The sequence below is a fragment of the Lepidochelys kempii genome, chromosome 26 (assembly GCF_965140265.1).
Source record: "Lepidochelys kempii isolate rLepKem1 chromosome 26, rLepKem1.hap2, whole genome shotgun sequence".
NCBI lineage: Eukaryota > Metazoa > Chordata > Testudines > Cheloniidae > Lepidochelys > Lepidochelys kempii.
Genome location: NC_133281.1, coordinates 13,229,204 through 13,256,198, shown reverse-complemented (window position 1 = coordinate 13,256,198; position 26,995 = coordinate 13,229,204). Strand labels below are relative to the sequence as shown.

Below are 26,995 nucleotides of genomic sequence, written 5' to 3'. Positions count from 1 at the left end.
TACGTCCGGCAGTGTGCACAGGTGTGAGTAGATGGTGTGTGTGCATACAGTAATCAGCACAGGATGCATACGGCAATGAGTGTGTGTGCTGGGTAGCTTTGTCTGGTTGACACAGCCCAGCCCAAGCTGGTTCTTCTGCCTGGGGAGCTTACTGTCCCCTTTATCCTGTGCCTGGAGCACAGCTCGCCAGGCTCGGCACTCCAAGAAAGCAGGGACCCACCTTGTAAATCTCCTGATTGGCCCAGTTCTTACACAGCAGCGTCTGGACATTGCCCCCAACCAGAAACGTGGCGAAGACCAAGAGAATCAGAAGCCAGGAGAAGAGGAAGCTAAAGCCAATGCCCCTGCAATAGAGAAGGAGATGCGTTACAGGGAGCGCCCTGCCAGCTAGTCCTCCACCCTAGCATGCAGTGACTCTGCAGGAACAAACGGGGAGGAGGGCAAGTTGGGAGCTGCTCTGCTTCTCTTTGGACTCCCTGGCATCCGCACGCATGTCTCTGCAGCTGCATGGAACGATCCCCCAACACTGCCACGCCCGCACCGCAAGGCACTGACCACAGACCTGCCAGGCCACTGAAGGGTCCCAGGTGGGCTTGTACTGCCCAGGCTGCTGCAGCTTCACTGCTATTGGTACCTGAGTTAGGTAGAGCAAAGCTGGCGTGGCTACATGGGTCTCCATGTGCTGAGGCCACAGCTCTGATTACAGTGTAAACATACCATATGTCTCATGAGGTGCCTTAGGCCTGCGGGGTCCCTCTGCTCAGAGGGAGTCCAGGCTCCAGCGTGCTCGGCGGTGGATCACAACACGGGGATAGTGAGAAAGACTCTCTTTCATCCCCCAAGTGCACAAACCAAACAAGAAACTCACTAAGGCCATAGATAAATAGATTGTAATGCCAGAAGGGACTGTTGTGATCATCTTGTCTAACCTCCTGCATCACAGAGACCAGAGAATGTCACCCAATGATTCTTGCACCAAGCCTATAACTTCTGTTTGAGCAAGGGCAGATCTTTTAGAAAGGCATCCAGTCTTGTGTGAAAGACTGCAAGTGATGGACAATACACCCCACCCTCGATCACATGTTCCAATGGTCCTGTGAGACCACGCGCCCCAAAGGGGAAACATCTTAAGTAGCACTGGTTGAAAAACATCAATGATTCTTTGTGGGGAAATTTCAGAAGTGTTTCTTTTATTTACAACTTCTTGGTTTTTCATTGAAAAACTGAGTTTTTAACCAACATTTTTCAGTTGTTGGTTTAAACTGGAAAATTTTGACCAATATAAACATTTTCCACACAGATTTTTTTTGTCAGAAAGCTATTTTCCATTGAAAAAACTTTCCATGAAAAAGTTTCATACTACGTCTGTACAACTTTAAAATTAAAATGGGTTGAAACATGCTATGGTCATGCCAACCATGCAAACGTGACATGAGACATTACGGCCACGCGAACCACACAAACATAACAACAAGAAGTGCAGTATGGACAGATTCACATTAACTGAACAAACTTCACATGAAACATGCAGTGGTCAGGAGAAGGATTCATTGTAAAGATCAACTAGCTTCTGTAAAGATGGGCCCAAGCCCAAGCCCAAGCCGTGGCTGGGAACACCCTAAACTCGGGGGAAGGTCAGATCTAGACACAAACTTTGCAGCCCAGACCGGTCTCTGACATGAATCGCGCAAACCCAAGCGTGAAGCACGTACTGCCAATAAGGAACCTGCTGCTGGTAGCAACCATGCTCAGGTCACCTGGCATCAGATGTCCACCGGGAACATTTTAGTGAGAGGTGGAGCTGCCTCTTAGCCATCCCCGAGGAGACCCAAATGGGAAGAGAAGCGAGGAGTACGTGCCTAGGCAAGCTCCTGCATCTGCTGGGCTTCACCTACCACCCAGCCAGAGGACCCCTCCGCTCCCACCCCCCACACTTTGACCGTGACACCATCCACCCTTTACAGTGCCACATCACCATGGAGAGCCTCCCCGCTGACAGCGGAGGGCTGGACTCCAGTCCACTCCCAAAGCCATGTGCCCGTCACAGAGTTTAAAGGCCAGATGGGACCACCAGATCATGTAGTCTGACCTGTTGTGTAGCACGTGCCACCAATGCCACCACATCACAGAGATATTCTCTCCCCATCACCCCCAGCTGAGGCGTAAGGGCCCTGAACTCGCCCCTGCCCCCCCCAGTACAGTAATAGTCCCTTACACCAAAAGGAGTTTGGCCCCAGCTTCTCCCCTGCTTTCGTAGTCGCTTGGATCCTCCCGCATGGCGAGCCCACAGGCCCCAAGGGACAGCCCCAGGAGGTTACAGGCTACAACCAGCAGGACCACGGAGCACAGCACGATGCCCACAATCCACCTGCGGAGAGAAGAGGTCAGAGGAAGTCAGGAGCCACGGGGCAGTTAAAGAACGAGCCCCCCACTTCTGGTTCATTCCCCCATCCCAGGTGGCAGCCTGCACCGTCGCCTGCCACGACTGGGAGCGAACCCTAAATTCAGCCTCAGACCCGAGCCAACAATCATTGTTAGTCAGCAGAGGCAGGAAGTCAAAAATGACCCTTGGAGAGAAGGAGATGGGAGCAATGCACCTGTTCCTCTACTTCAGATTTCTACACTAGGCTGGATTTGAACTCACTGGGATGGGATTTCATGACCCTGACACAGCATCAGAGCCACCCAGGGCCTGCTAGCAAGAAGTCAAGTGATCAGCTGGAAGGTTTTGACGAGAGCCCTGAACTCCTCAGTGGACTATCAGCAGCTGGGGGGCTTCAGTCCAGGAGCAGCTAGGGCTGGTACGATAAATTCTGAACCCTCTTAAAGAAGTGTGACACGTCTGTTCTCTTCTGCTAGTGGTGGTCCACCAGAGGATAACAGCCTACTACTGCTTCCTGCTAATAGAGTGGCTCCTTTAGCTCAAATGGTAGAGGGTAATACAAGGGATTTAGCCATTCCCAGAGGCTGACCCGGGAGAATTCTTAGCCTGCTTCTGATTTCACTTCCCCTGGTTTTATACAGGTGTAACCTGATTGACTTCACTGGAGCGACTCCTGATTCACACTGGTGTGAGCTCAGAATCAGGTCCATAGACTCACACAGCTGCAGCCACTCTCCCATTACATTACCTGTATTTCTCATAGTGTTTCACCTCCTGGAGGTAAGGGCGGCTCTTGTTCTCCGCGTGCATCAGGGCATCATTCAAGGGCTGAGTGTAATCAGAGACTGGGAAGCTGTCCGCAATATACTGGACCTTCTCACTGACCTTGTTCACTTCGTCCTTTAGCTCTGCAAGGTGAGAGTGGGAGATGTAGGGGGGACTTAGTGGGAGCCCTGCAGCTGGCAGGGATGGGCGTAGGCAAGCACTGGTCCTTCTCTGCGGCCCCAAGGGGCTGGATCTTACAGGACCATTCACAAAATACACCCCTCCTCTGTTCAGGACAGACCCTCTCACCCAGCCTGTGCTGAAGTCCTAGAAATGTCTGCCCCTTACCTGGTGCAGTAAACACACCCTAACCCTAATCTCTGACTGAACCTTTCCAAAATGGTTTGGACAGGGTTTGGACTCAAGTCTCAGGTACAGACCAAGCTCTCGGGCTCAGACGGGTCCTAGGACCCAGGTCCCGAATGCTTGTTGACCTGTGTCAGAGAGATTTGTGCATGGACAGTAAGGGGGTTTGGGCTCAAACTTAAGTCTGAGGCTGGGCTTACAATGCAGTGTAGACACACCCTCAGAGACTCATATTACCCCAGTTTGAGTCCCCTGTAATGGGTAGGATGCTGGCCTGTGTTTCAGGATACATAGGTCCTACGCTCAGCTCTGCAGCTAGGGTTACCAACTTTGGTTGGATGAATTCCTGGAGGTTTCCTCACATGACATTATCTTTAAGTAAAGATTCATCTTTAATTCCTGGGGACTCCAGGGCAACCCTGTCTGCAACTGATGTGCCGGGTGACCCTGGGCCTGTCACTTAACCCTCTCACTCTTTGTCTCTCCTGTCTATTTTGACTGTAAGCTCCTATAGGGAAAGGCCTGTCTCCTACTGTAACCACACCAAGCACAGTGGGAGCCTGGTCTCTGCTGTGGCTCTTTGGTTGAGTCTCTCACTTCCCTAAGGTTAGGGCCTTTCAATATTGCCACCCTTCACTCCAATTTCCAAGGGTTTATGACCCCAATATAAAGATTTTCTTGTTTCTTGCAGTTCCATTGAATACAAGCGGGACCGTTTCCTGGGGCAGGTATTTTGGTGCCTAACTTCCATTGAAATCGTTGGGAGTTAGGTGACTAAATACGTCCGAGGGTCTGGGCCCCAGTGCCTGGCAGGGGCATGGATTAAAGGAAACAACGAAGTAAGAGGGAACAAAAGTAAAGTTCCAGGAGGAGAGCACAGGGGGTGCATATCCTAGCAGTCTGAAGCCATGCTGGGAACAAAATGGCTGCTGTCTCTGCAGGCCGGCTTTTTTCTTAGGAATTTAAAAGGGGGGCAGCTCTCAAGAACCAGAGGCATTGTGGTTGCATAGCTGCATGTACCAGAGTTTGGAAATGCAACACCCTACTGACCACAGAAGAGTTTTGCTCACCCTGCACAACCTGGGCCATCTTCACAACAGCTAGGTCTGGCATCGAGTTGAACGTGCTGTTGCCCTGGAAGAGCAAAAAGAGTCGTTTTCTCCCCCAGAATCGAACCAGCTTTCACATTTGCAAACAGGCCCCAGGCCTTGTCCGTCACATACCTTATCAATCAAGTCTGGGAAGTTAGCTTTGGGGAGACCAGACAGCGTCTTCAAAACCTGTTCCACGGAAGGAACCTGCAGGAAGAAACCAGCATTCCATGAACAGGTGAGTTCCCCTCCTCAACTCGGCAGAGTGTCCCTGCTGAGTCAGCGTACCTGCGTGGAGCAGCGTTGAGGGATGTCCCGCACCAAAGAAATGGACACAAAGGTGCCCAAGTGGCAAGAGAGACCCATCCCTCCAACAGACCTGGGAGGAGAAGGCCCTCTCTCTACAACCCTGCACTCACCCTTCTGTAGTCGGCTCCCGGCTCCAAGCTCTGGGCTTTGCCCAGTGCCCGGGCACAGGACGTGCAGCGCGGACTGTCCAGCAGGGAGACTGTGCTCTCCTTGCGATCTCTCAGTGCCAGGCCCAGCTCGTCCTGGAAATGGGTCAGAGTCCGCACGGTCTTGTTGAGAATCTGTAAATGGTGCAGCGAGTTCTGTAGGTCTTAAAGAGAAAACCCAAGGCTAGTTCTGGCGCTCCACTCCGTCTGTGCCACGAATGCTATTCCACTCGCTGGCCCCCGCCTTGCTACTACGCAAGTAGCTACGGAGCTGCTCAACAGACGGCCATCTTCAGTGCAGATGCCACCCCCCTGGGCCCCAGCCTCTGGCTAGAGATAGCGTGTCTGGTCACCAGAAGAGGGGAGTCGAACAGAGGAAGTTCTAAGGGTCAGAGGCATCTTCAGGATATGAGTGTGGGATGAGATGTGAAGCCAGCATGCCCAATGCAGGGCAGAGGAAGGGGCAGGGATCCCAGCATCAGGCAGAGGGGATTTCTGGGAGGTAGAGGTTTGGACCTGTCCCCAGCCTAGTCTGGCATAAGGAGGCTCCAAAGACTGGTCTGAAGGACTCTAAAGTCATCTCCTTTCATTTCTGACAGTGAAGGACAGTCCCACTCACAGGAGAAGGTGAGCCTCCATCTTACCTTGTGCCCTTCCCTGAATGGCCTCCAGCACTGAATACACCTGCTCCTTCAGCAGCGAATGGATGGTGAGGCCAATGCTGCGGCTGACATCTGAAAAGCACCAAACCACCCTTTGTGAGCTGCTGCCTCCACCCTGCGTGGGGCAGGTGCTACTCTGTCTCGCACCAAGCGGAAAGCAGCTATGGGCTGCAGTCAGGCTCCATTGCAGCAGAGTCTCCCGCACATGGGGAGCTGGAATTTGGAGTCTGGCAACCCAGCATAATAAACACCAGACCTGAGCGTAAGGACACCTCCTACAGCAGGCTGGAGTGGCGAGTCTCTCAGCCCCTGTGGGCTGCAGCCATTAGATGGTGCCGTCCCTCACTAACACACACAAAGCCAGTATGCCGCAGAATGCAAACTTCAACGACTGCCATGATGTTGCGCTGATAACCGAGAGCAGGATCTGGCATTATCTCCGGCTTTTCCTCCCCCTCAGGGCGAACCTTGGAGACGGCCACGCTCTCTCCCTGCCCTTGTGGGGTAAGAGACCCAACGTCCACCCAGGCCTGCTCAAAATCTCTCTACGGATTGGACAGCCGATGCTGATTTGAACCAACAATGAAGACCCACTCCCAGCTCTGCAAAGGGTTCGGGAGAGTGTCCCCCTGCCCCAAAGGGGGCTTTGCTTAGGGTTCGGGCAAGGGCTACTGACATGCGCACAAGATGCCCACTAGAGCTTGGGGCAGGGCTAAAGCAAAGCTGATGAGAAATCGCTCCTTGCCGTTTCAGAAGGCTGCTACGTGGTCCAGTGGGAATTTTCCTTTTGTAGGGCAAGCACTGAGAAAGACCCAGGTGCCTGGGATAGATTTTATTTGGGGCGATGGGAAGCGTTTTCCCACACGATCAGGATAACTGTAAGGGTGATCAGGGAGTCCAGATGCTGTGGATACAGTTGGGGTTTAATGACTTGATTCTGCTCCCATCCAAGTCAGTGGGAGCTTTGCCATGACATCGCTGGGAGCAGAGAATGGTGGAAGGGAGTCGGAGTCATGCAAAGAAACATGTGACAACTGCTCAGAGAGGAGAGCTGGGACCAGGGGCCATGGAGCTGCTTTCCTCTCCCGCAAGTACCCAGCCTCCCAGGAATAGGGGAGACTGCTCTGGCCTAGAAGAGGAAAGGCCAACAGCCAGACACTCACTGTTCAGGTCGCCGATTATTTGCTGTCTGGGCACCGCAAACTGGTCCACGACAGACTGCACGCCCTGCCGGAGAGAGAGAAGCAGAGAAAGGTCTCACTCAGCCTCCTGGAGGCTGCATCAGCATGGTCAGTTGGCTTGGGACCCACGATCGCTTGGGCCCATAAGGCCTGGCTGGGCTCTGCCTCTGAGCCTGGGCATGATTCGTTGTGCTTTTGGCCCTGGACGGGGTCCCCTGGGTGAGCAGAAAGCCCCTGGGTTTGTTCCATTCCATGTAGCCATCCCAGTTTTGCTCAGTTAATTCTCCTGGACCCCAGCACCCTCCTATTCTCTGCAGGGAGTAACGCCCCACCCAGTTCTCGTGAGGGACTGTCCCACTCAAGCCTCGTCCTATTGCAGTGGATTGTGACCATAACGAGCCGAGTCAGCGGACCGTGGCCAAGGATGGGTCGTGATCTGCATTGTGTTGTGGCTAATGGCTGGTCCCAGTGGGGTCTAATCACAAGTAACATCATGGCCGCCCAGGGAAGGCACATAACTCCCCAAGATCCCTGGCACTGGCTTCTCCATCCACCACCCAGAGGTGGGAACTCTGCTTCCTGGGCAAATCTCCATGCAGCCTTAGCGAGTGGTGCCTCCCTAGACAATAACCGATAAACTCCATGCAACCAGGGCGCTCTCTCTACTCACACAGCAACTGAGCTGCCCGCTTGGCCCTGGGCTCTGTGGCCAGGTGCTGGGCTGGGGACCCAATGCCCTACACGGGGGACTTCTGGGAGAGATGTATTTATGGCACCCTCCTGGACCTCCCTTCAAACACAGCTCCCAAATCATCGCCTGGCCCCTACTGAGGTCACCGCTGGATCAAGCCCTGGGCAGCCAGGGAAGCTCATGTCTTTAGCCTGCCCCAATCAGCGCCATGGGGAAAATACAGGTCCCTGGGCAAAGCCTGAAAACATTGGAGAACTTGGGTGTTTGAAATCCTACTCCAGCGGCAGGCCCCAGAGAAGCCACGCTGCCTCTCACCAGCCTTGGGGCTGAAGTACCCTTTACGTGCAGGGTTATTTGCAGCATCATACTGGCTTTGCTCCCGCCAACACCCAAACCTCAGCTCTGCCGACGTGCCTTAGGGACAAGGTGGGCCACAGGGAGTGGGAGGGGCCCCTCAGATCAGTGGGGCCACGCCAGATCCACTGAATTGAGGGCCCCAAGGATTTAGCCCTAAGGGAATGAAAACGCCATTGCATTAGAGCGCTGATTATTAAGAGCTGTGTATCTCATTAACCCCACCCTCAAGCCCGTGGCTTCCCTGCTGGCTCCCACATATGTACCGGAACCCCAGCCGGATCGGAGCCCCTCCTTGGCTCTGTTCGGCTGGACGGGGCTGTGCAGCAGCGCAGAATGCAGACTGAGCAAACAGCCTGGCCAGGCAGCAGCGGGGAGGGAAAGAAACAACGCTTTGCAATTAAAAATGAATGTTTAATGAAGCTGCAGCACATTGTGCCTGCTCCAGCAGTGAAACCCGGGCGGGCCCCACCACGCCGACAGCTCTAGGTCCGAGGGGAAGCCCACAGGACAGCCGGGAAAGAGATGAAGGTCAGAGGCTGGAGCCGGGGGGTGAAGTATGGTATTTTCCCTCCAGAGGAGCCTGATTAGACCAGGGGCCCAGGGCAGAGAAGAGGAGCAGGAGGTGTTGAGAGAGAGCAGGACCCCAATCTGCCTTGCTCTGGAGAAAGCAGTGGGCACCCGTGAAACCTCCCCACACTTGCTCTGGCATTGGCCCCTACACCAGCCATCCACAGCCACTTCCTGCCATGCCTGGCCAGGATGCTGCCCTCTGAAGGAGGGGTGGGTGCCCAGAAAGGCAGATCTGGGCCAGTGCGGAGCTGCTGAGAACTTGGGCTGAGACCCCTCTGCTCATCTCACATGGAGCCGGAGGAGTCTCCGCAGGGCCCGAAGGGAGCTCCAGCTCTGTCCCCAATGCAGGCGGGTGAGTGAATCCAGCAGCCACATCTAGTGCCGGACAGGCTGCTGCTGAGCAGCATGAAAAGCAAAGCAGCTAACTGTAGCCAAGCTCCATCTGCGCAGTTAGCAGGGCAGAGGAAGGGGGCCCCTGTGCGACCGCGGCACAGGATCATAGGAAGGGGATGTGTCGGATCACTGTGAACTATCCTGCCCCACTGCTAATATTCCCTGGGCCCACAGGAAAGCCAGTGCAAAGGGCTCCACCATGCTGCCAGCAGTCCAAGGCACAGCACCCCACTACAGCATCCCATCCCGAGGCGCAGCACCCCAGTATATGGCGCCCCAATGCACAGTGCCCCCAGGCATCCCACCGCTGTGCACAGCGCCCCACTGCACCATACCCCGTTCTGCTCCACCTCCCCACACAATGGACCCAACCCCACTGCAGAATACTCCGCCCACCTCGGCGGCACCCTTCTCAAGTGCTCCAGACCCCACCCGGCTGCCATCACCCCAAAGCGCAATCCCCACCCCACTCCCCCCAGCACTGGACCCAGCGCTCTGCTCAACCCCACAACGTACTGTACACTTCATCCCATCCCGCAGAGTACCTCATTCCACCCTGGATCACCCCGCTCAAAGCACCTGACTGGCCGCGGATCACCCCTCTGCACAGCACCCCTAGTGCACCTTTGCCCAGCTGGCCAGGCTGAGCATTGCCCTGGCTGCCAGGCCCCTCCTCGGCCTTGCCCCCGCTCGGTACTTTCCCCAGCACATTGCAGAGGTGACATGTGTCATCTCCAGGCTCGGGGGAGGTTCATGCTGTTTTCCATGCCCTGGATTCGTGGCTGTCTCAGAGGATGCCCGCCTGTCTCCTTGCATTAGTGCACCAGCCTTTGAGGAGCCCTGCCACTGCGGTGGCCGGGCAGCACGCTCAGCCTGCAAGGGGGGGTTCTTAGCTGACTAGAGCAGAAAACTCCACATTTGAGCAAGTGACTGACGCACCCGCCATGACAGAGCCTCCTCTTGTGCGGCAGCGGACGCTTGCTGACGGAGACACGGTGCTGAGTCGGCACCCGCAGCATGTGCAGGGGTTGCAGAGTGGACTGGCTCAGACAGGATCAGACCCTCCCGACGGATCTTGGGGCCAAATCTATCTATCCCCATACATACCCCCTGTATCGACTCATCCCCATAGACACCCCTCTACCATCTGTCTATCCCTGTACACCCCCGTCTCTCATGTATCCATCCACCTCCATCCACTCCCCTTTACCAATCCATCCATTCATCTATCTATTCATCCGCATACACGCCCCACCACCTATTCTTCCCAAGATTTCGATCATCTATCCACCCACCCACCCACCCTTCTTCAGGTATCTATCTATCTAATGTGCCCATCTCCATGGCATCTGACTGCTCTGAGTGCAGATCATTGATTTCAATGGTTACATCCCTCTGTTTGTGCCACATCTGAGAGTATGAAGAAGGGCTGGGAACTCATTTGTTTTCCTGATGGCACAGAGCTCTGCGCGCACTGGTTTGGTCCAGGGCCGGGCCTGCCGATTCCTGAGAAGGGCAGCCCCAGCTCAAACCAGGAGGTACCTGTGATGTTTCACTCCATATTCTTTAGGAAAATATGCTTATGAAATGAATATGACATCACTGAGATGTACTTTATGCACGGTGGGTCTTGTAAGAGATCATTGGAAAGGTCGTAATTTACTGAATGTGATTATCTAAAGTGTACGCCTGTATCATTTCTGTATCTGAAGTTAGGAATAGTGACTATGTATCTGTATTTCAATTATGCTCCTTTGGGTGATGCCCACTGCTAACACTTCAGGTACAACAATGGAAAGGCCAGACAGGGCGGACGGCCCATCAGCAAGGACAATGGGCTGTGAAAAGGTTTGGCCCTCCTACCGACCCTCCATACTGCCACTGGATGCTACAGAGACAGGTGGTCTTGTCACCTGATACTAAACGTTACCTGAGACTTCTTGTAATTTTTCACTGGAAGGAAAGGGGGTCAAGTTTGGGAAAAAAAGGATTCCAGCCTTATGTAAATCCTATTTAAGGGTGGGGAGGAAGGCAAACGGGACTCCTTCTCTCCATGGCCTGTCTGCCTAAGAAGAAAAACTGCTAAAGGCACCTGAAGGGAAGGCAAGGGGAGAGTCCAGACTGAGACAGGGGTCCAGTCTGAAAAGGAATATAACTGCAACTTTGAACCACAGAAACTTTGCAACCTGCCTAAAATAACATTTAGGGTGAGAATTGACATTTTGTATCCTGTTTCTTAAGTATACTGAGCTTAGCTTGCGTACTTTGTTTTATTTGCTCAGTAATCTGCTTTGTTCTGTCTGTTCTCTCTTATATTCACTGAAAATTCGCCTTTTGTAGTTAATAAACTTAATTCTTGTTTATAATATAACCCAGTTTATGTAATTTCTAACTGGAGGGCGGGGGGCAAGAAGTTGTGCATATTTCCCTCCACATTGAAGGAGGGGGCAAATTTCATAAAACCTTTGGGTTTGTACCCCTTACAGGGAGCGGGCACCAGAGTGTTGGGGCAAGCCCCTATGGCTGAATCGTTCCAGAGCGGATCCCTGTCTCCCTGTGCAGCTGGGTTTGGCCCTGCCTGTGTGCGTGGCTGGACGAGGCTTGTGAGCCTGGTCCAGCCAGGCTGGGTAAAGGGGACCCAGGCTGGCAGAATAGGCTCACTCAGTGGCACCCCAGCACATCAAGTGACACCCCAAAGGGCCCAAACCCATCTCAGTACCAACCTAAGAGAGTTGCTTTTTATCAGCCGTAAGGGCGAGTGACGGTGGGAGGGGGCGGAGAGGAGTGAGCAGCAGACAGGATCTGGGGGGGCAAGAGGCAACGTGGTGGGCAGGGCCTCAGGGTAAGGGGAGGCAGCCCCCCACACACACACTTTTAGGGAGCTTCCACCACTCCTGATCCACAGCCCCTCTCAATCCAAGTCCTGGGCTCCCCACTCCTGCCGATGCACCTCAGTCCTGACCTGGATCCTCTCCTGCTGTCCCTGGCCTGGGTTCCCTCCAGCATGCGTCTTAACCCCATCCGCAGCCCCTGCTATCCCAGTCCTGGGCTCCGTCCCCACTACCATGCACTTTAGTCCTTACCCACAGGACCCTCTACAGCCACCACCGGGGATCCGCTCCTCGCTAGTGCTGCAAAGCTGGGGCAGAGTTGCCCATCCGTCCCGTCCCCAGCCAGCAGGCAGATGACGCCCATCTTGCCAAAGTCTGCACAAGCAACAGGGTCTTAGAGGAAGACTTAGGGCCTAGACAGGATTCCAGAGCCCCTGATATGCAGCATTGGCTACCGGGACCCATACCTGCATGCCTCTCCCTCTCCAGCATACGCACACCCCGAGATCCCTGCGCGGCTGCTGTTCTCAATCCTGGCCCTGCGAGCTGACAGCCAACAGGCAAGGTGGCTCCAGCTTACCTGTGGGATGCTGCCAATATTCTTCCTCAAAGTGCGCAGAGTGGCTGGCACGGCTCGGGCCCCAGGCTCCATCTGCTCCGTCACCCGCTGGTTGGCAATGAAAGCACAGATAACGCCAGCCCTGCGGGAGACGAGGCCAAAGCAGGTCACCTTAGTGCTCCAAAGAGCAACCAAATCAACTTGTCTAACAACCCTCTGACATGCAATGGGCCAGAACCAACCCCAGAGATACTGGGGGGTCTTCAGATCCAGCTCTGGGCTCCATGGCTGGTCCAAACCAAGTCCCCAGGTCTATGCAAATGACCCCAGACCTTGTCCCGGTTCAGAGTCTCATCCCAACTCTGTATCTCAGCTGTTCTCTGTGCTCTCAAGAGCGGGACAGAGGTGAAGAGGAATAGGAACCCGGGGGCAGGTCAGAGGGGGATGACAGGGTGAGAACAGGGGGATGGGCCCCTGGGGATTGCTGGGGTGAGGGGGAAAAGCTGGGTTGAAATTCAGGGTTTCAGCCCATGTTTTTCACATGCAGCCTCTGATTTGGGGTGCCTCCGTTTCTGGGTGCCCTGCTGCCAGAACCAGACCGAGCCCCTGCTGTGATAGCCGGGGTGCCCTTGCCCCAGACCCTCTCCTGAATGGAGGGCCCCTAATGCCCCTTTTCCCTCGGGCCCTGACGTGCCAACCCTGGTGCCCAGGAAATGCCCAAAGGGAGATTAGCCCCCAGTGACCCCCGCCCTACCCGGAAAGACCGGCACTGCCTGCGGGGTGCCCCCTGGACTAGTTCCCGTGGCCCATCCCCAGTGAGCGGCCCCTCCGCTCCCCTCCACCCACTGCACACCTGCCTGAGCCCCGCACCCCCCAGCCCGGCGCTGGCCTCACTCACAGGAGGATGGCGGTGGCGAGAGAGAGGCAGGACGCGAGGAGGTTGCGCCGGCAGGCGAGGGAGCGGCGGTCGGCCTTGAGGCGTCCCCCACAGCGCCGGCGGTGCCGGCTGCAGCAGAAGCACAGACCAGTCGCCGGCACCGCCACGAAGAAGAGCGCAGCGATCAGGGCGCAGACGAGGTAGCCGGCCTGGTAGCGGACCACCTGGGGGGAGCAAGCAAGGGTGTCCTCGTAGGGGGGGTACCTCTCCTGGCCCCCACCCATTCCCCTCACCCTCCCCTTGCCCTGCCTCCCCACCCACCTCCCCCACCCACCCCCTTGTCCCACGCCCTCCCCTTGCCCTGCCTCCCCACCCACCTCCCCCACCCACCCCCTTCTCCCACGCCCTCCCCTTGCCCTGCCTCCCCACCCACCTCCCCCACACACCCCCTTCTCCCACGCCCTCCCCTTGCCCTGCCTCCCCACCCACCTCCCCCACCCACCCCCTTCTCCCACGCCCTCCCCTTGCCCTGCCTCCCCACCCACCTCCCCCACCCACCCCCTTCTCCCACGCCCTCCCCTTGCCCTGCCTCCCCACCCACCTCCCCCACCCACCCCCTTCTCCCACGCCCTCCCCTTGCCCTGCCTCCCCACCCACCTCCCCCACACACCCCCTTCTCCCACGCCCTCCCCTTGCCCTGCCTCCCCACCCACCTCCCCCACACACCCCCTTCTCCCACGCCCTCCCCTTGCCCTGCCTCCCCACCCACCTCCCCCACACACCCCGCTCTCCCACGCCCTCCCCTTGCCCTGCCTCCCCACCCACCTCCCCCACACACCCCGCTCTCCCACGCCCTCCCCTTGCCCTGCCTCCCCACCCACCTCCCCCACACACCCCCTTCTCCCACGCCCTCCCCTTGCCCTGCCTCCCCACCCACCTCCCCCACACACCCCGCTCTCCCACGCCCTCCCCTTGCCCTGCCTCCCCACCCACCTCCCCCACACACCCCGCTCTCCCACGCCCACCCTTTGCCCTCCCCACAGCTCCTTGCCCAGCCCCTACTAGTCCCCCCACCCATCCCCCACACCCTTGTCTTGCCCCACCCCCACTAGGCCCCCCACACCCTCCCCTTGCCTCACTGCCACCAGTCCCCCACTCCCTCCCCTTGCCCCGCCCCTCACTTACTCCTTGCCCCAAACCTTCCCTCCCATTCACCCATGCCTTCTCCTTGCCCCATCCCTCCCATGCCCTCCACCACACCCTTCTGACACCACCCCACACATCTCCCCCTGCCCCGCATTTCACTCAGCCAGCCCCAGGTGTCCTTGCCCTCGGGCCCATCCTTCACCCGCCCCACCCCACCCCTCACCCCCGCGGTAACCCAAGGAAATCCCGGTGTCCGCCGTGCCACAGGTGGGCCCCCAGAGGAGTAAGTGAAGTGGGGCCACACAGGACGGGTACAACCCCCCCCCCCCCCGGCTCACCTGAGAGGTTCTGACTGACGACGGCTCGTTCAGGGCCATCCGGAGCAGCTCTGTGAAAACAAAAACCAACGGCCCGTCAAACCCCCAAACCCGGCCGCCCGTCCCCCTCCTCGCCTTCCCCCTGCTACCACCGCCCCGTCAGGATGAGCCAAGCTGCCAGGGAGGACGCTCTTCCCCTCCGTCTTGTGCCCAGCGGTGGGGCCAGGTCTCCAAGGAACTCGGAGCCGGCACGGCTCACAAGCCCCCATCAGGGCCCGAATTTCAGGCACACACAGTACCCGGGTTGCCCCAGGGCTCTCTGCCCCCGCCCCCCATCTGGCTCACCTGTGGGGAAGGGGTTCTGCTGGACCACGTCCAGGTAGCGCCGGACGACACCGTAGAGCGGATCCAGCGAGCTCGGGACCCGGTGCTGGGCGGCGACCTGCTGGTCAGCGCCTATCTCCATGAACTGGTGGACGAGGAGAGGGTTTCCAGGCGGACATTTCTGGGAGCCAACTGGATCCAGGAGAACCCAGGCTAAGGCCAGAGACAAGTGCAGAGGCACAGCTGAGGCTGAGCCCCCGACGCCTCTGGGCTGAGGGGCCTGCATTGGTTCAGAAATAGCCCCGGGGGGGGGGGGCTCTACCGCCTGGATTGCAATGGAGCCCCAAGGAGCCCCAGCCCTCGGGGAAGAGAATTCCCCCCCGCAGGGGCTGTGCCTGGAAGCCGCTGAGCCGGGTGGTCTCCTTGGAGGTGCCCAGACCCCCTCAATGCTCCCAGCTCCCACACACAACGCGGGGCACAGGGAGAGGCATCCCTGGCTCTGGCTCTCCCTCCTCTTCAGCTGATTGCCCCTGCAGCTGGAGTGCCTCCGAAACTGGCCCGACTGGTTTGATGCCTCCCGAGGGCCCAGGTGCTGCAGTGGCTGGCTTCCTTCTGCTCCGGGGATGGGGCAGGGTGGGGCGAGGCGCTTCTCCCAGCAGCTGTTCCAGGCCCCTTTCGCAATGCGCCCTGCTTTCCCGAGCCACTGAGCACTTCGATGCCAGCACTCCCACTCCGCAAGGGCGGCCTGGAAAGACCAGCGGGCCCAAGGGGGCGGGAGAGGGGACAGGGGCTGTGTGCTCCCCTCACTCCCTGCCCCCAGGGAACTGGCAGTGCAGCTCCTCATGCCTGGGGAACTACCTAATCTAGGCGTTCACCCCAAACTGGGCTGATGGCATTACATAGCCGATTCCCTAAGGAGGAGAAGTTTAAAGTGGCTTTAATCCCCATACTCCAGGGGCCATGCAGGGCCCTGTCTGCTCTCCTCAGTGTAAGTCACAGCAGCCTAACTTACGCTCTGCTTCCCATGGCCCCAGGGAATGATAGCATAGCTGTTGTACTGTGCGCTCTGGACATGACCCCCCACACGCCACCTTCAATGAGGATACGTAGAGTCAGAAAAACAGCTCTGCTCCAGCCAGGGAAGGCGCCCAAGCCGGGGGTTATTTGGCAGGGGCTGTTTCCTCCCACTTTCAGATCTCATGACACTGCCAGGGAATGTTGAACTGTTTGGTTTTCACTGCTAATCAGAGCCAAACCCGATCAGAGGCCTTGGTGAGATGACAGGGAAGCGCAGCATGCTGGGTAATGCAGGGGGAGATGGGAGCACAGAAAAGCCAGACCTGCAAGTCAGGAAGGCGATTTGGCTAAACATGTAATTTTAAACCTAATGGAAGTGGAATGGAAGCGGAATAGAGCTGAACAGCTTTGGCTTAGCAATGATGAGTGCTCTGCTCAAAGACTAGTACTGCAAAAATGGAAATCCAAAAAGGGACCAACAGCTGAAGACTGGAACTTCGACATCGTGAGCTTGGCCACCATGGCAAGAACTGTAAGAGAAATACCCAAGAAAAACTCAGAGATATGGGATACTTTCCTGGAGGTATCTGAATGTTCCTATTAAAGTATGGGGCCCCTCACATGTCCCCCTCTTCGAGGGGGACCAGACATCTGATTTACCAGCTTGTTACCCTTCAACGCCCCTCCCCTACCCAGATTTTTCACACTTGCTATCTGGTCACCCTACCCTCTTCTCTACCCACTTCCTTCCGGTCTCTATTCCCCTCCTCCTAATTTTGCTTCTATTCTTCATCTTATTTTAATAATTTTTCTTAAACTAGTTGGATTTTGCTAAGCAACATTGGTTTGTTTTTCAAATAATTGATTTCTTTTGTAACCATTCATATTATAGAGAACTAAATACTTAAAAAAAGAAAAGGAGGACTTGTGGCACCTTAGAGACTAACCAATTTATTTGAGCATGAGCTTTCATGAGCTACAGCTCACTTCATCGGATGCATTTGAAGTATAGCTAAGGCTGGGCAGCAAATGGTTCATATATTCTGAGAAGTACAAAGAGAAAAGGAGGACTTGTGGCACCTTAGAGACTAACCAATTTATTTGAGCATAAGCTTTCGTGAGCTACAGCTCACTTCATCAGATGCATATCGTGGAAACTGCAGCAGACTTTATATATACACAGAGAATATGAACCAATACCTCCTCCCACCCCACTGTCCTGCTGGTAATAGCTTATCTAAAGTGATCATCAGGTGGGCCATTTCCAGCACAAATCCAGGTTCTCTCACCCTCCACCCCCCCCCCCCACAAATTCAGAGAAAACCTGGATTTGTGCTGGAAATGGCCCACCTGATGATCACTTTAGATAAGCTATTACCAGCAGGACAGTGGGGTGGGAGGAGGTATTGGTTCATATTCTCTGTGTATATATAAAGTCTGCTGCAGTTTCCACGATATGCATCTGATGAAGTGAGCTGTAGCTCACGAAAGCTTATGCTCTAATAAATTGGTTAGTCTCTAAGGTGCCACAAGTACTCCTTTTCTTTTTGCAAATACAGACTAACACGGCTGCTACTCTGAAATCTGAGAAGTACGTTCGTGTATATTTTGTTGTTTGTTTTTTCTGCGACCAAAGAAAAGCCAAACCACAGCTCTGCCTGGGAAACACACAGCAGAAGGCACAGAAGAAGAGAGGCTTGAGAAGAACTAAGCTGCACAAGGGAAACAGAGTCACAACAGGGCATGGAGCTGTGTCAAAAGCAACCCAGCCCCATGCAGGTGCCAATTCCCTCCAGGAACTGCTACCCAGGTGTGGGCACAGAGATCATTGCTCCATGGAGCTGACAAACCGACTCTCTTGCAAGCAATCTGGGAAAGACACTTCAGTGCCAAGGCTTGACTCAGGAGGGGATCTGAGAGACTGTGTGGCACTGACCCATCTCTGCCCACTGGGGTGACCAGCCCCAGGCACCCACTGTCCTGAGGTTCAGGAATAATATGGTGGAGGCAGGACAGAGTAAGCCAGAATCAGACCTGGGTCCAGCTGCTACCGTATAGTGGAAAGCCTAGTAAATGGCCAGCAGGTGGGCAGAAGGGAGTAGAAGGCAGTGGAGCGGAGAGAGAGACGAACTGGCTCCAGGCGTGACTTTGGCGTTCCCACTCTGGAGGCCAGCACAGACTTGCCGACTGGATGCTGACACATCAACAAGCTGGGGCAGGGTGCTTGCTCCAGCAGCTTCCCATGGAGGAGGAGGGAGAGAGCTGCCTTCCCCCAGTCCTGTGCATGGTCTGGGCCTGCTGGACCTGCAGGGGTGACTTATTTCCAGCTCAGATGCCAGAGGTTTCTCTGCCCAGAGGGAGGTGTCTGTACACCCCACCCAGAGGCTCAGCCCACTGAGCTTGCTGCCATACAGTGTGGGGATTGGTGAAATGTAAAAGAAGTAACTGCTGGTTTTTACAAGCTCGCCCTCAACACATCTAAGGATTAGAGCTCAGAGCAGGGAATCAGGACTCCTGGGTTCTCTCTCAGCTCCGCCACCGACTCCTTTTGGGTACATCATTTATTGCCCAATGTGAGAGATGCTGGGCACTCTCAGCACCTGCTGATTTCAGTGAGAGCTGCAGGTCCTTGGCACCTCTGAAAAAATCAGGCTGCTAGCCTCTCTGTGCTTCAGTTTCCCCATACATACAATGGTGATAATAATGTTGGCCTCTCTTCCAGGTCTGCTGTGGGGCTGAATGAGTTGGTGTTTTGGAAGGTGCTTAGAGATCCTTGCATGAAAGACACTAGAGTGATGTAAAGTATTGTTCCCCAACCTTTTGTTTTCGGATCTGTCTATCACCACACATCCATACTTTATCATCCATCTATCTAATGCTCATCATTGTGTGAGCTTCTAGTTTTAACCAGCATTAAACAGAAATCCGAAGGGCCATAAGCTGCAGTGTTATCGCCCACCGATTTGCTGTTTCTTTGGCATGAAAAAAAACAGCTCCTGGATTGCCAGCTTGTTTTTGGAGACAACCTCAAAAGACCTTGTTTGGAAATGACAGGTTTCAGAGGAGCAGCCGTGTTAGTCTGCATTAGCAAAAAGAAAAGCAAGACTTGTGGCACCTTAGAGACTAACAAATTTATTTGAGCATAAGCTTTCATGAGCTACAGCTCAGCTCATGGGATGCATTCAGTGGAAAATACAGTGGGGAGATTTATATGCATAGAAAACATGAAACAATGGGTGTTACCATACACACTGTAACCAGAGTGATCACTTCAGGTGAGCTATTACCAGCAGGAGAGTGGGGGGGGTGGAGGGGGGCTTTTGTAGTGATAATCAAGGTGGGCCATTTCCAAAGATGACCCACCTTGATTATCACTACAAAAGCACCCCTCCTCCCCCCCCAGCCCCCCCACTCTCCTGCTGGTAATAGAATCATAGAATATCAAGGTTGGAAGGGACCTCAGGAGGTCATCTAGTCCAACCCCTGCTCAAAGCAGGACCAATCCCCCAATTTTTGCCCCAGATCCCTAAATGGCCCACTCAAGGATTGAACTCACAACCCTGGGTTTAGCAGGCCAATGCTCAAATCACAGCTCACCTGAAGTGATCACTCTGGTTACAGTGTGTATGGTAACACCATTGTTTCATGTTCTCTATGCATATAAATCTCCCCACTGTATTTTCCACAGAATGCATCCGATGAGGTGAGCTATAGCTCACGAAAGCTTATGCTCAAATAAATTTGCTAGTCTCTAAGGTGCCACAAGTCCTCCTTTTCTTTTTTTGGAAATGGAATTTCTTTTCCTCTAGCTCATTGGTGCCCTCGGATGGTGAGAACTGGAAGCAAACTGAGAGCAATACAGCCCCAGTCCTGAAACGGGACCAGGTAGAGCTGAGCAAATAATTGATTTTTTTTGGTTCAGTGGCTGAACCAAAAATCTATTATTATTGAACCGAAACTGAATCTTTCGATTTTCCTCAGTCAGATGAAAATGAAACATTTCAAATCTTGATTCAAATAGAAGGGCCGAAATGGTTCATTTTGACATTTCCAAAATTTTTGTTTTCAGGTTTTTTCAGCTGGAACTCTTTGCCAGATTCAACCTGAATTTTTGAATGGTTTCAGTGCTCCCCAAAATTAATGAATTGGCCAGTTTACTGTTGATACTAAAATGGGTGAAATCTGTCATGCGATTAGGGTCGTAAAGCCAGTGATAAGTATCTTAGGTCTGACCAAACTCAAGTGTCTTGCAAATTTCTTCTGCTCTGCTACTGAGCCAAGCCAAGAGAAAATGGCTAAGTCATTTCTGCCTTTTGTATGGATTGAGCCTTAGAGCACTGAAGAAGACAGGAAAGCTGCAAGTGATCAGCGAGACAAAAATGGAGACTTCTAGAAAGGTCCATCGCCCTAGAGATGGAGGCTCGTAAGAGTGACCAAGGAGATGGATACCACCCAACCGAGGGCCTCAAGGGTCTTCCACAAACAGTCCCAAGGTGCCCTTGGCAGGTATTCAACCACACCTCCATTACTAAGTTCTGTAAATAAGAGCCAAGGAAAAGCCCATAATGTGTTTCACATGAAGTAGATGAGCTTTGAGCTCTCGTAGCTACCAGCAAAACTCCAAGGGAGACTGTAACAGGATTGGCACCCATACAGTTCGTGGAATGGGTGGCACCCACCTCTCACAAGTGCCTCCCTCCCCATGGTCAATGGTTTCTTCGATGGGTGCTCAGTGACTCAGCTCTCCAGCTGTCTGTAGGTGGAACAGAACAAATCCCTTCTGGGGTATACAGTCTTTACCTTCTCCTGGCCCTGGAATGGGGCCATACCCCCATGGCTTCCTCACTGGAGACACTGTCTTCTTGCAGCCCTCCCTGGGCTCAGTCTTGCTCAGTCCCAGTAACCAGCCAGGACCTCCTTCTTAGCTCCCCCGTCCCTGCCCACACTGAGCTGTCTCTGGTTCTGCTGGTCTTTCAGTCAGCAAGGAACCCAGTCCTCTCTTCCAGATCCAGGCAGCAACTGACTGACTCAGCTCTGCTGCTGCTTTTTATATGACCCTCCTGGCCACTGATTGGCTGCACTCCTGCAGCCCCTCTGATTGGCTGCTTTCCCTGCAGGCCTCTTGGAGGACTTCTCTTCTGCTCCTCTCTGGGATGGGGTGTGGCAGGACCCTGAGGCCTCCAGCAAGGGGCTTCTGGGCCTAGTCTATCCCTTCCCAGAGACATTCGTTTCATCTCATGGGATGATGAAAAGGTGACCACTCAGGGGAAGAAGATTAGAGTTGGACAATCATAACTCCTCATGAGAGATGGGGACTGTGGCATGACTGGCTGGGTCAGATTTGCAAAAATGAAAAATTGCCATCAGACAACCCACCAAAGGTCTTATTAGAGAAGAATCCATCAGCCATCAACACCCTGTTCTTCCACATCCAGAACACTGGGACACCAGAATGCCAGGAAGAGCAGGACTTTGTTGACTAGCCTCTGGGTAGCACCTCCTGCTGGTAACTATCAAGTATTTGCTACAAGCAAACTCTGAGCTGACTCTTTGGGTCAGACCAATGGACCATCTAGCCCTGTATCCTGCCTTTGACAGTGGCCTGTGTCAGATGCTTCAGAGGGAATGAACAGAACAGGGCAATTTCAAGTGATCCATCCTGTGTTGTTTAGTCCCACTTTTGGACAATTGGAGATTTAGGGACATCCAAAGCATGGGATACATCCCTGCCCGTCTTGGCTAATAACCATTGATGTACCTATCCTCCATTAATTTATCTAATTATTTTTGAACCCAATTATACATTTACACTTCACAATATCCCCTGGCAACAAATTCCACAGGCTGACTGTGCGTTGTGTGAAGAAGTACTTCCTTTTGCTTGTTGTAAACCTGCTGCCTATTCATTTCATCAGGTGACCCCTAATTCCTATGTTATGTGAAGGGGTAAATAACACTTCCCTATTCACTTTCTTCCTTGGATACATAAGTCTCTGTTGGTACCAAAAAGGCCGACTCAGAGAGCAGAGAATTAGTCTTATACCACTATTGTGTAATTAACTGAGGATGTAATATTAGCATAAAGTTTACCCTGGGGATGACATTTGGTGATAAGTTCACCACCGTGTGATTAGCTTCGAGGAATGAGAGCTTGGTTTGCAGTGACTGGCTCTCTCTTTCCTCAGAAGTGTTAACATTCTGTGTTAACCTCAGTCTTGTAAACTTTATTACAGTGTTGTGGAACTGTCTCCATTCAAGTTTCCGTAACTTCCTGTTTTCTTAAATCTCTAGTTTAGTTCTACAACAGGACATCAAAAGAGCTGGCGAGAGACATTGCAAGGGCAATTCATTCATATACTTGCTTGACAGAACTGTAAAAAGGAATAAACGGGAAGAATGGAAGGTAAGTGGTTGGCAGGGGGCATGGGAATATGGGGGAGGAAGAGAACAATGGGAATTGGGTTCAGAGCAGGGGGATTGATGGAAGAGGAGTGGTAGGGAGGGGGAACCTCGAAAATTTTGATTGGCGTGGGATGCAAGGGAGGTAGTGGGTGGAGAGGTGGATGCAAAGGAAGTGGGTGGAGGGAACAGGGAACAATATAAGAGGGAACTGGTGAGGTAGTAATCCCAACGCTCCTCTACGGCTGTGAGACTTGGGTGACCTACAGAAAACACCTGAGAAACCAGCACTTTCTCCAGAAGATCCTCAACATAAAGCGGGGAAGATCACCGCACTAATGTCAGTGACTCCTGGAGGCCAACGCTTTGTTGAGGCCCTGATTACCCAGCACCAGCCGAGGTGGAGCAGGCATTGTGTGTGCATGCCTGATGCATGCCTACCAAAACAATTGCTGTACGCCCAACTCAACAAAGGAGAAAGGAAACAGGGAGGCCAAAGAAATGCTTTAAAGACACCCTCAAGACAAACATCCAGAGATGTAGCGTTGATACCATGCTGTCGAGACAGCAGCCCAGGATAGGGCTAACTGGCGAAGACTTGTCAGAGAAAGAACACTCACTTTTGAGGAAAATTGCCTTGCCCTGGTGGCAGAAAAACACCAGAAAAGAAAGGACAGACGACTGTCACGCAGCAACCATGACCCAATCCTGCCTTCCAACATCACAGGCAATGTCTGCCAATGAGTTTGCAGCTCAAGGATCGGACTCCTCAGTCACCAGAGGACCCATAGTTGGTCACCAGCTCCTTGATACTTATGATGGCTGCATCATGTCGAGGTAATGTCCATACTGTATCTTTGTCCAGTCACATCAGGGGTTCTCACACATCTGGGAGGCTTGGAAGAAATTGTCTGGTAGTTTAATCCTAACAGTTTGATTGACTGATAAACTGATTTAATATATTTAGATGTGGCCATCTTTTGCCTTTTTAGGGTGGGGTCACAGACAATGAGAGGTCATCAAGTTTCCTGTGTATGGTACTGCAGTGCATCACAATTTCATCTTCTTTTTAATTAATTCTAGATTTACTTCCCTGGCCCCTTTCTAGCAGGCAGGGGAGGTTATGGCCATGGTCTGCCACAGCTTCCACCATGCTGTCTCCATGTCTGTACTCCAGAATGTCTTCAGCAATGACAGCAATCCCTGCAAGTCCTGTTAGCACATCTTGTTGATATTCTTCCACTGCAGGTTTGATCCCAAACGGCATTCTCAGCCATCTGTATCTGTCGGCTGGTGCCCAGAATGTGGTGAGGTAACTGCTTTCCTTATCCAGTAACACTTGCCAATAGCCATCTTGGGCATCAAGTACTGAGAATACTTTTGCTTTTGCCAAGTCAGGTAATATTTCTTTAGTTGTAGGCATCAGATACTGAGCTCTTTATACTGCTATGTTTAAGCTGATTGAGTCTATGCAAATGCACAGCTTGGTTTTCTTCTCAATGGCTGCCATGCGGCTTATCCAACTTGTGGACTCTGTCACTTTAGCAGTGATTCCTCTCTCTTTCCATTTGCTTTATTGCTTCCATTATTTGTTCTCTTAATGCAGTGGGTACTGTGGGAGCCTGCTGATGTACTGACTTACTTGTTTTATCTATTTCTAGGTATAACATGCCTAGAAGACAGCCCCGTCCTTCAAAAATATCATGGTAATCTTTTAACAGCTTTACTGCAGGAATGCCATAATGTGTTGTCTGCTCTGGATATGATTTTTGCATTGCTTGTGTGTCTATTGTATGAATTGTTTGTCTTGGATTTAGTGTCATGCATGCATTTGAGGTTTTTACGGTTTTAGAAGTTTTTAAGGTCAGGCTTGACAAAGCCCTGGCTGGGGATGATTTAGTTGGGGATTGGTCCTGCTTTGAGCAGGGGGTTGGACTAGATGACCTCCTGAGGTCCCTTCCAGCCCTGATATTCTATGATTCTGTGATTTGTTTTAGTAAAAAGCAGTAGCTTCTGTTTTGCCTGTATTACCTGAAATTTGAGCCTCAGTACCCTTCCTTGGTTTTCTGCTTGTAGCTGACATGGTCCGAGTGGTATTCTGATTGTGCCCACTATTCCATTTTAATTTAGCTTTGCTCGGTGGCGGTTTCACTTTCTTCTCTCGCATAATGCTGAGGAAGCCATTGTAGCTTTGCACGTTCCCTGATAACCCACCGTCTATTTGGCATTCAATTTCCTGTTTGTTTGTGCGCTGCCGCCTTGTCTTTGCTAGTCTGGGCGTTTAAGCCATGGGTTTTTGCTGTATTGTTCCTGCATCTTTCATCGCTACTCCTAATGTGTCATGAGTTAGGTTCATCTTTTAATAATCACTTGAGTCAGCCATTTTGCATATTGATGAATTGTTTTTCCAGATTCTGGATGACGCTTGTTGAAAAGATCCCTTTCATATCGGACATGTTTTGTGGGCTGAAAACGCTTTGGGCACACGTCTAGGATTGCACCTGGGATTGTACCTCCCACTCTGCTGCTGCCATGCCCAGATGCCATTGGCGCAGGTCACTGCCTTTGTCCATTACAGCTAATAGCATGGCGGCACTTATGTTGTTTTCTTTTTTAGACAGCCCTGTTGCAATTTCATAGCTTTCCCATTGTGATCTAAAGAATGCCCAATTTCTAAACACATCCCCTTTCACGTCCATCTGCTTGGGAACGGGAATCTGGTATAGCGCTGGGATGCTGCTTTTCTCTTTGGTTTCACAATATTCTTGGTTTCTGATTTCACGTCCCCGCAGAGGAGACTCACTTCTGACACCATGCCCTGTGTGCCAGCATCCAGAAATAGAGTCAAGAGAGTGCAACATTCAGGCTGTATTCCTCCCTCCACATGTACTGTCCTTTCTCAACTAACACGTCATGAAAGTACAGTTCTCTGCACTCTTAGACATGCTCAGGCTGCAAACTCGTGCTTTAGGCTCTGGAGACCCCGGGTCCCTCCCCCGTGGGGGTGTCACACACAGGCACAGGGTTCTGAGCAGGACCTGGGGGCAGAGCCTGGTGCAGGAGGCATGTCCAGAGCAGCCTCACTGTGGGATTTGCAAAAAGAAAAGGAGTACTTGTGGCACCTTAGAGACTAACCAATTTATTTGAGCATAAGCTTTCGCACGAAAGCTTATGCTCAAATAAATTGGTTAGTCTCTAAGGTGCCACAAGTACTCCTTTTCTTTTTGCGAATACAAACTAACACGGCTGTTACTCTGAACACTGTGGGATTTGGATTCCAGGGGCTGGTGGGAGCTGGGCAGGGGGTTCCCCTAGGGACACCCTGGAATATTCGGGACACTGGGAAGCATTTCCAGCTCAGCCAGCTCAAGCTCCCTCCTGGGGAGACTCAGGATTTTGCTAGCCATTGACTGGGAACGTCCATCTCCCAGGGAAACTGAGTCAAACAGGAAGTGGGGTTGAGACACTCTGTCCACAATCATGCTTCATCTCTATGGTCACAGCAGGGCAACATTCAGTATATGGCCAAGCTTGTCCACTTGAGAAATCTCACTGACAATCTACAGAATAATTCCACCAGATGTTGCATCCAGAAGATGCTTTCACATCTGTTCACCCCTCCCTTAAGGGTTTCATTTTAACAGGTACAAGTGAAGACAGGAGCTTTTCTGTCATGTCCATGGGGACACCATATAAATTATCCTCTTTAAAAATCATTTTTTCTGCAGGTCAGATCCTCAGCTAGTATAAATCCGGTTAGCTCTGTTGACTTCAGGGGAGTGGTGCTGATTTACACCTGCTTAGGATTTGGCCCGATGGAGTCAAAATGGTGTTAAACTGGAGTAAAGCAGTGGTGAATCAAGCCAAATAACTCCGATTTTGGAGTTACTCCACTGAATGACCAATCTTGGCTGGGGCTTCTAGGAGCTACAGTAATACAGTTAGGAAATGATCATCATAATTAATCGGCCAAGCAAAGCGAGGCCTTACACTCAACTCAGTGGCATTTTAGTTTGCCCGTCTGTCTGCAACTCGAAAACTTGAAAGCTGCATCTGATCAATTCTGAAATTTCAGGAACTATGCTTGGTCTCAGTGGGCAAAACCCTGTTGAATTTGGTGAAAATCAGAGAAGCAGGAAGGCCTGATTTCCATTAATCTAAGTATTATGATTATACAGGCTCTGGATACAGGGGTCAGGCAATGATCTCAGGCTTAGGCTAGGTTAGGGCTAGGGGTTGGGGATTTGAGTCTGGGTGCTAAGAGCTTCCTTTGCCCGCAGCACCAAATGGGCATGCTATGGGCCTGATTTTAATGGAAATGAGGCTGCTGGAAGCATCTCACACCCCCTCTGGCCAGCCCCCGAGCCGGTACCCGTGCCCTCACTCTGACCTATCACCCCAACCTCATCCGTGGGGGAGGGTGCTGGCCACAGTGGGCGTGAGGGGTCTGGCTGGGTATACAGCTCGGTCTACGTAAGCAACAAAGTGTGCGAAACCTTATTCATATTAAAAATAATTAATGATAGGAAAGTCTTTTATTCTGTCAGCGTCCAATGAGTTACTACTATGACAAATTTGGAGCTGCCTGCAATAATTTATGAATACTAATGT

General features: G+C 52.8%; 1 protein-coding gene across 1 annotated transcript in view; it reads right to left on the bottom strand.

Annotated features, from left to right (window-relative positions):
- PROM2 (prominin 2) overlaps positions 1-23,651 on the bottom strand; it is a 39,347-nt gene extending 15,696 nt beyond the window's left edge. Inside the window, exons 1-13 of the mRNA XM_073324755.1 lie at positions 23,474-23,651; positions 14,990-15,181; positions 14,666-14,715; positions 13,203-13,405; positions 12,326-12,446; positions 6,886-6,949; positions 5,705-5,794; positions 5,025-5,224; positions 4,738-4,812; positions 4,585-4,648; positions 3,132-3,291; positions 2,216-2,368; positions 221-344 (exon numbers count right to left, since the gene is read on the bottom strand). Coding sequence (XP_073180856.1) covers positions 221-344; positions 2,216-2,368; positions 3,132-3,291; positions 4,585-4,648; positions 4,738-4,812; positions 5,025-5,224; positions 5,705-5,794; positions 6,886-6,949; positions 12,326-12,446; positions 13,203-13,405; positions 14,666-14,715; positions 14,990-15,181; positions 23,474-23,651 — 1,674 coding nt within the window. The remainder of the gene's footprint in view (positions 1-220; positions 345-2,215; positions 2,369-3,131; positions 3,292-4,584; positions 4,649-4,737; positions 4,813-5,024; positions 5,225-5,704; positions 5,795-6,885; positions 6,950-12,325; positions 12,447-13,202; positions 13,406-14,665; positions 14,716-14,989; positions 15,182-23,473) is intronic.
- Between the last annotated feature and the right edge of the window lie 3,344 nt (positions 23,652-26,995).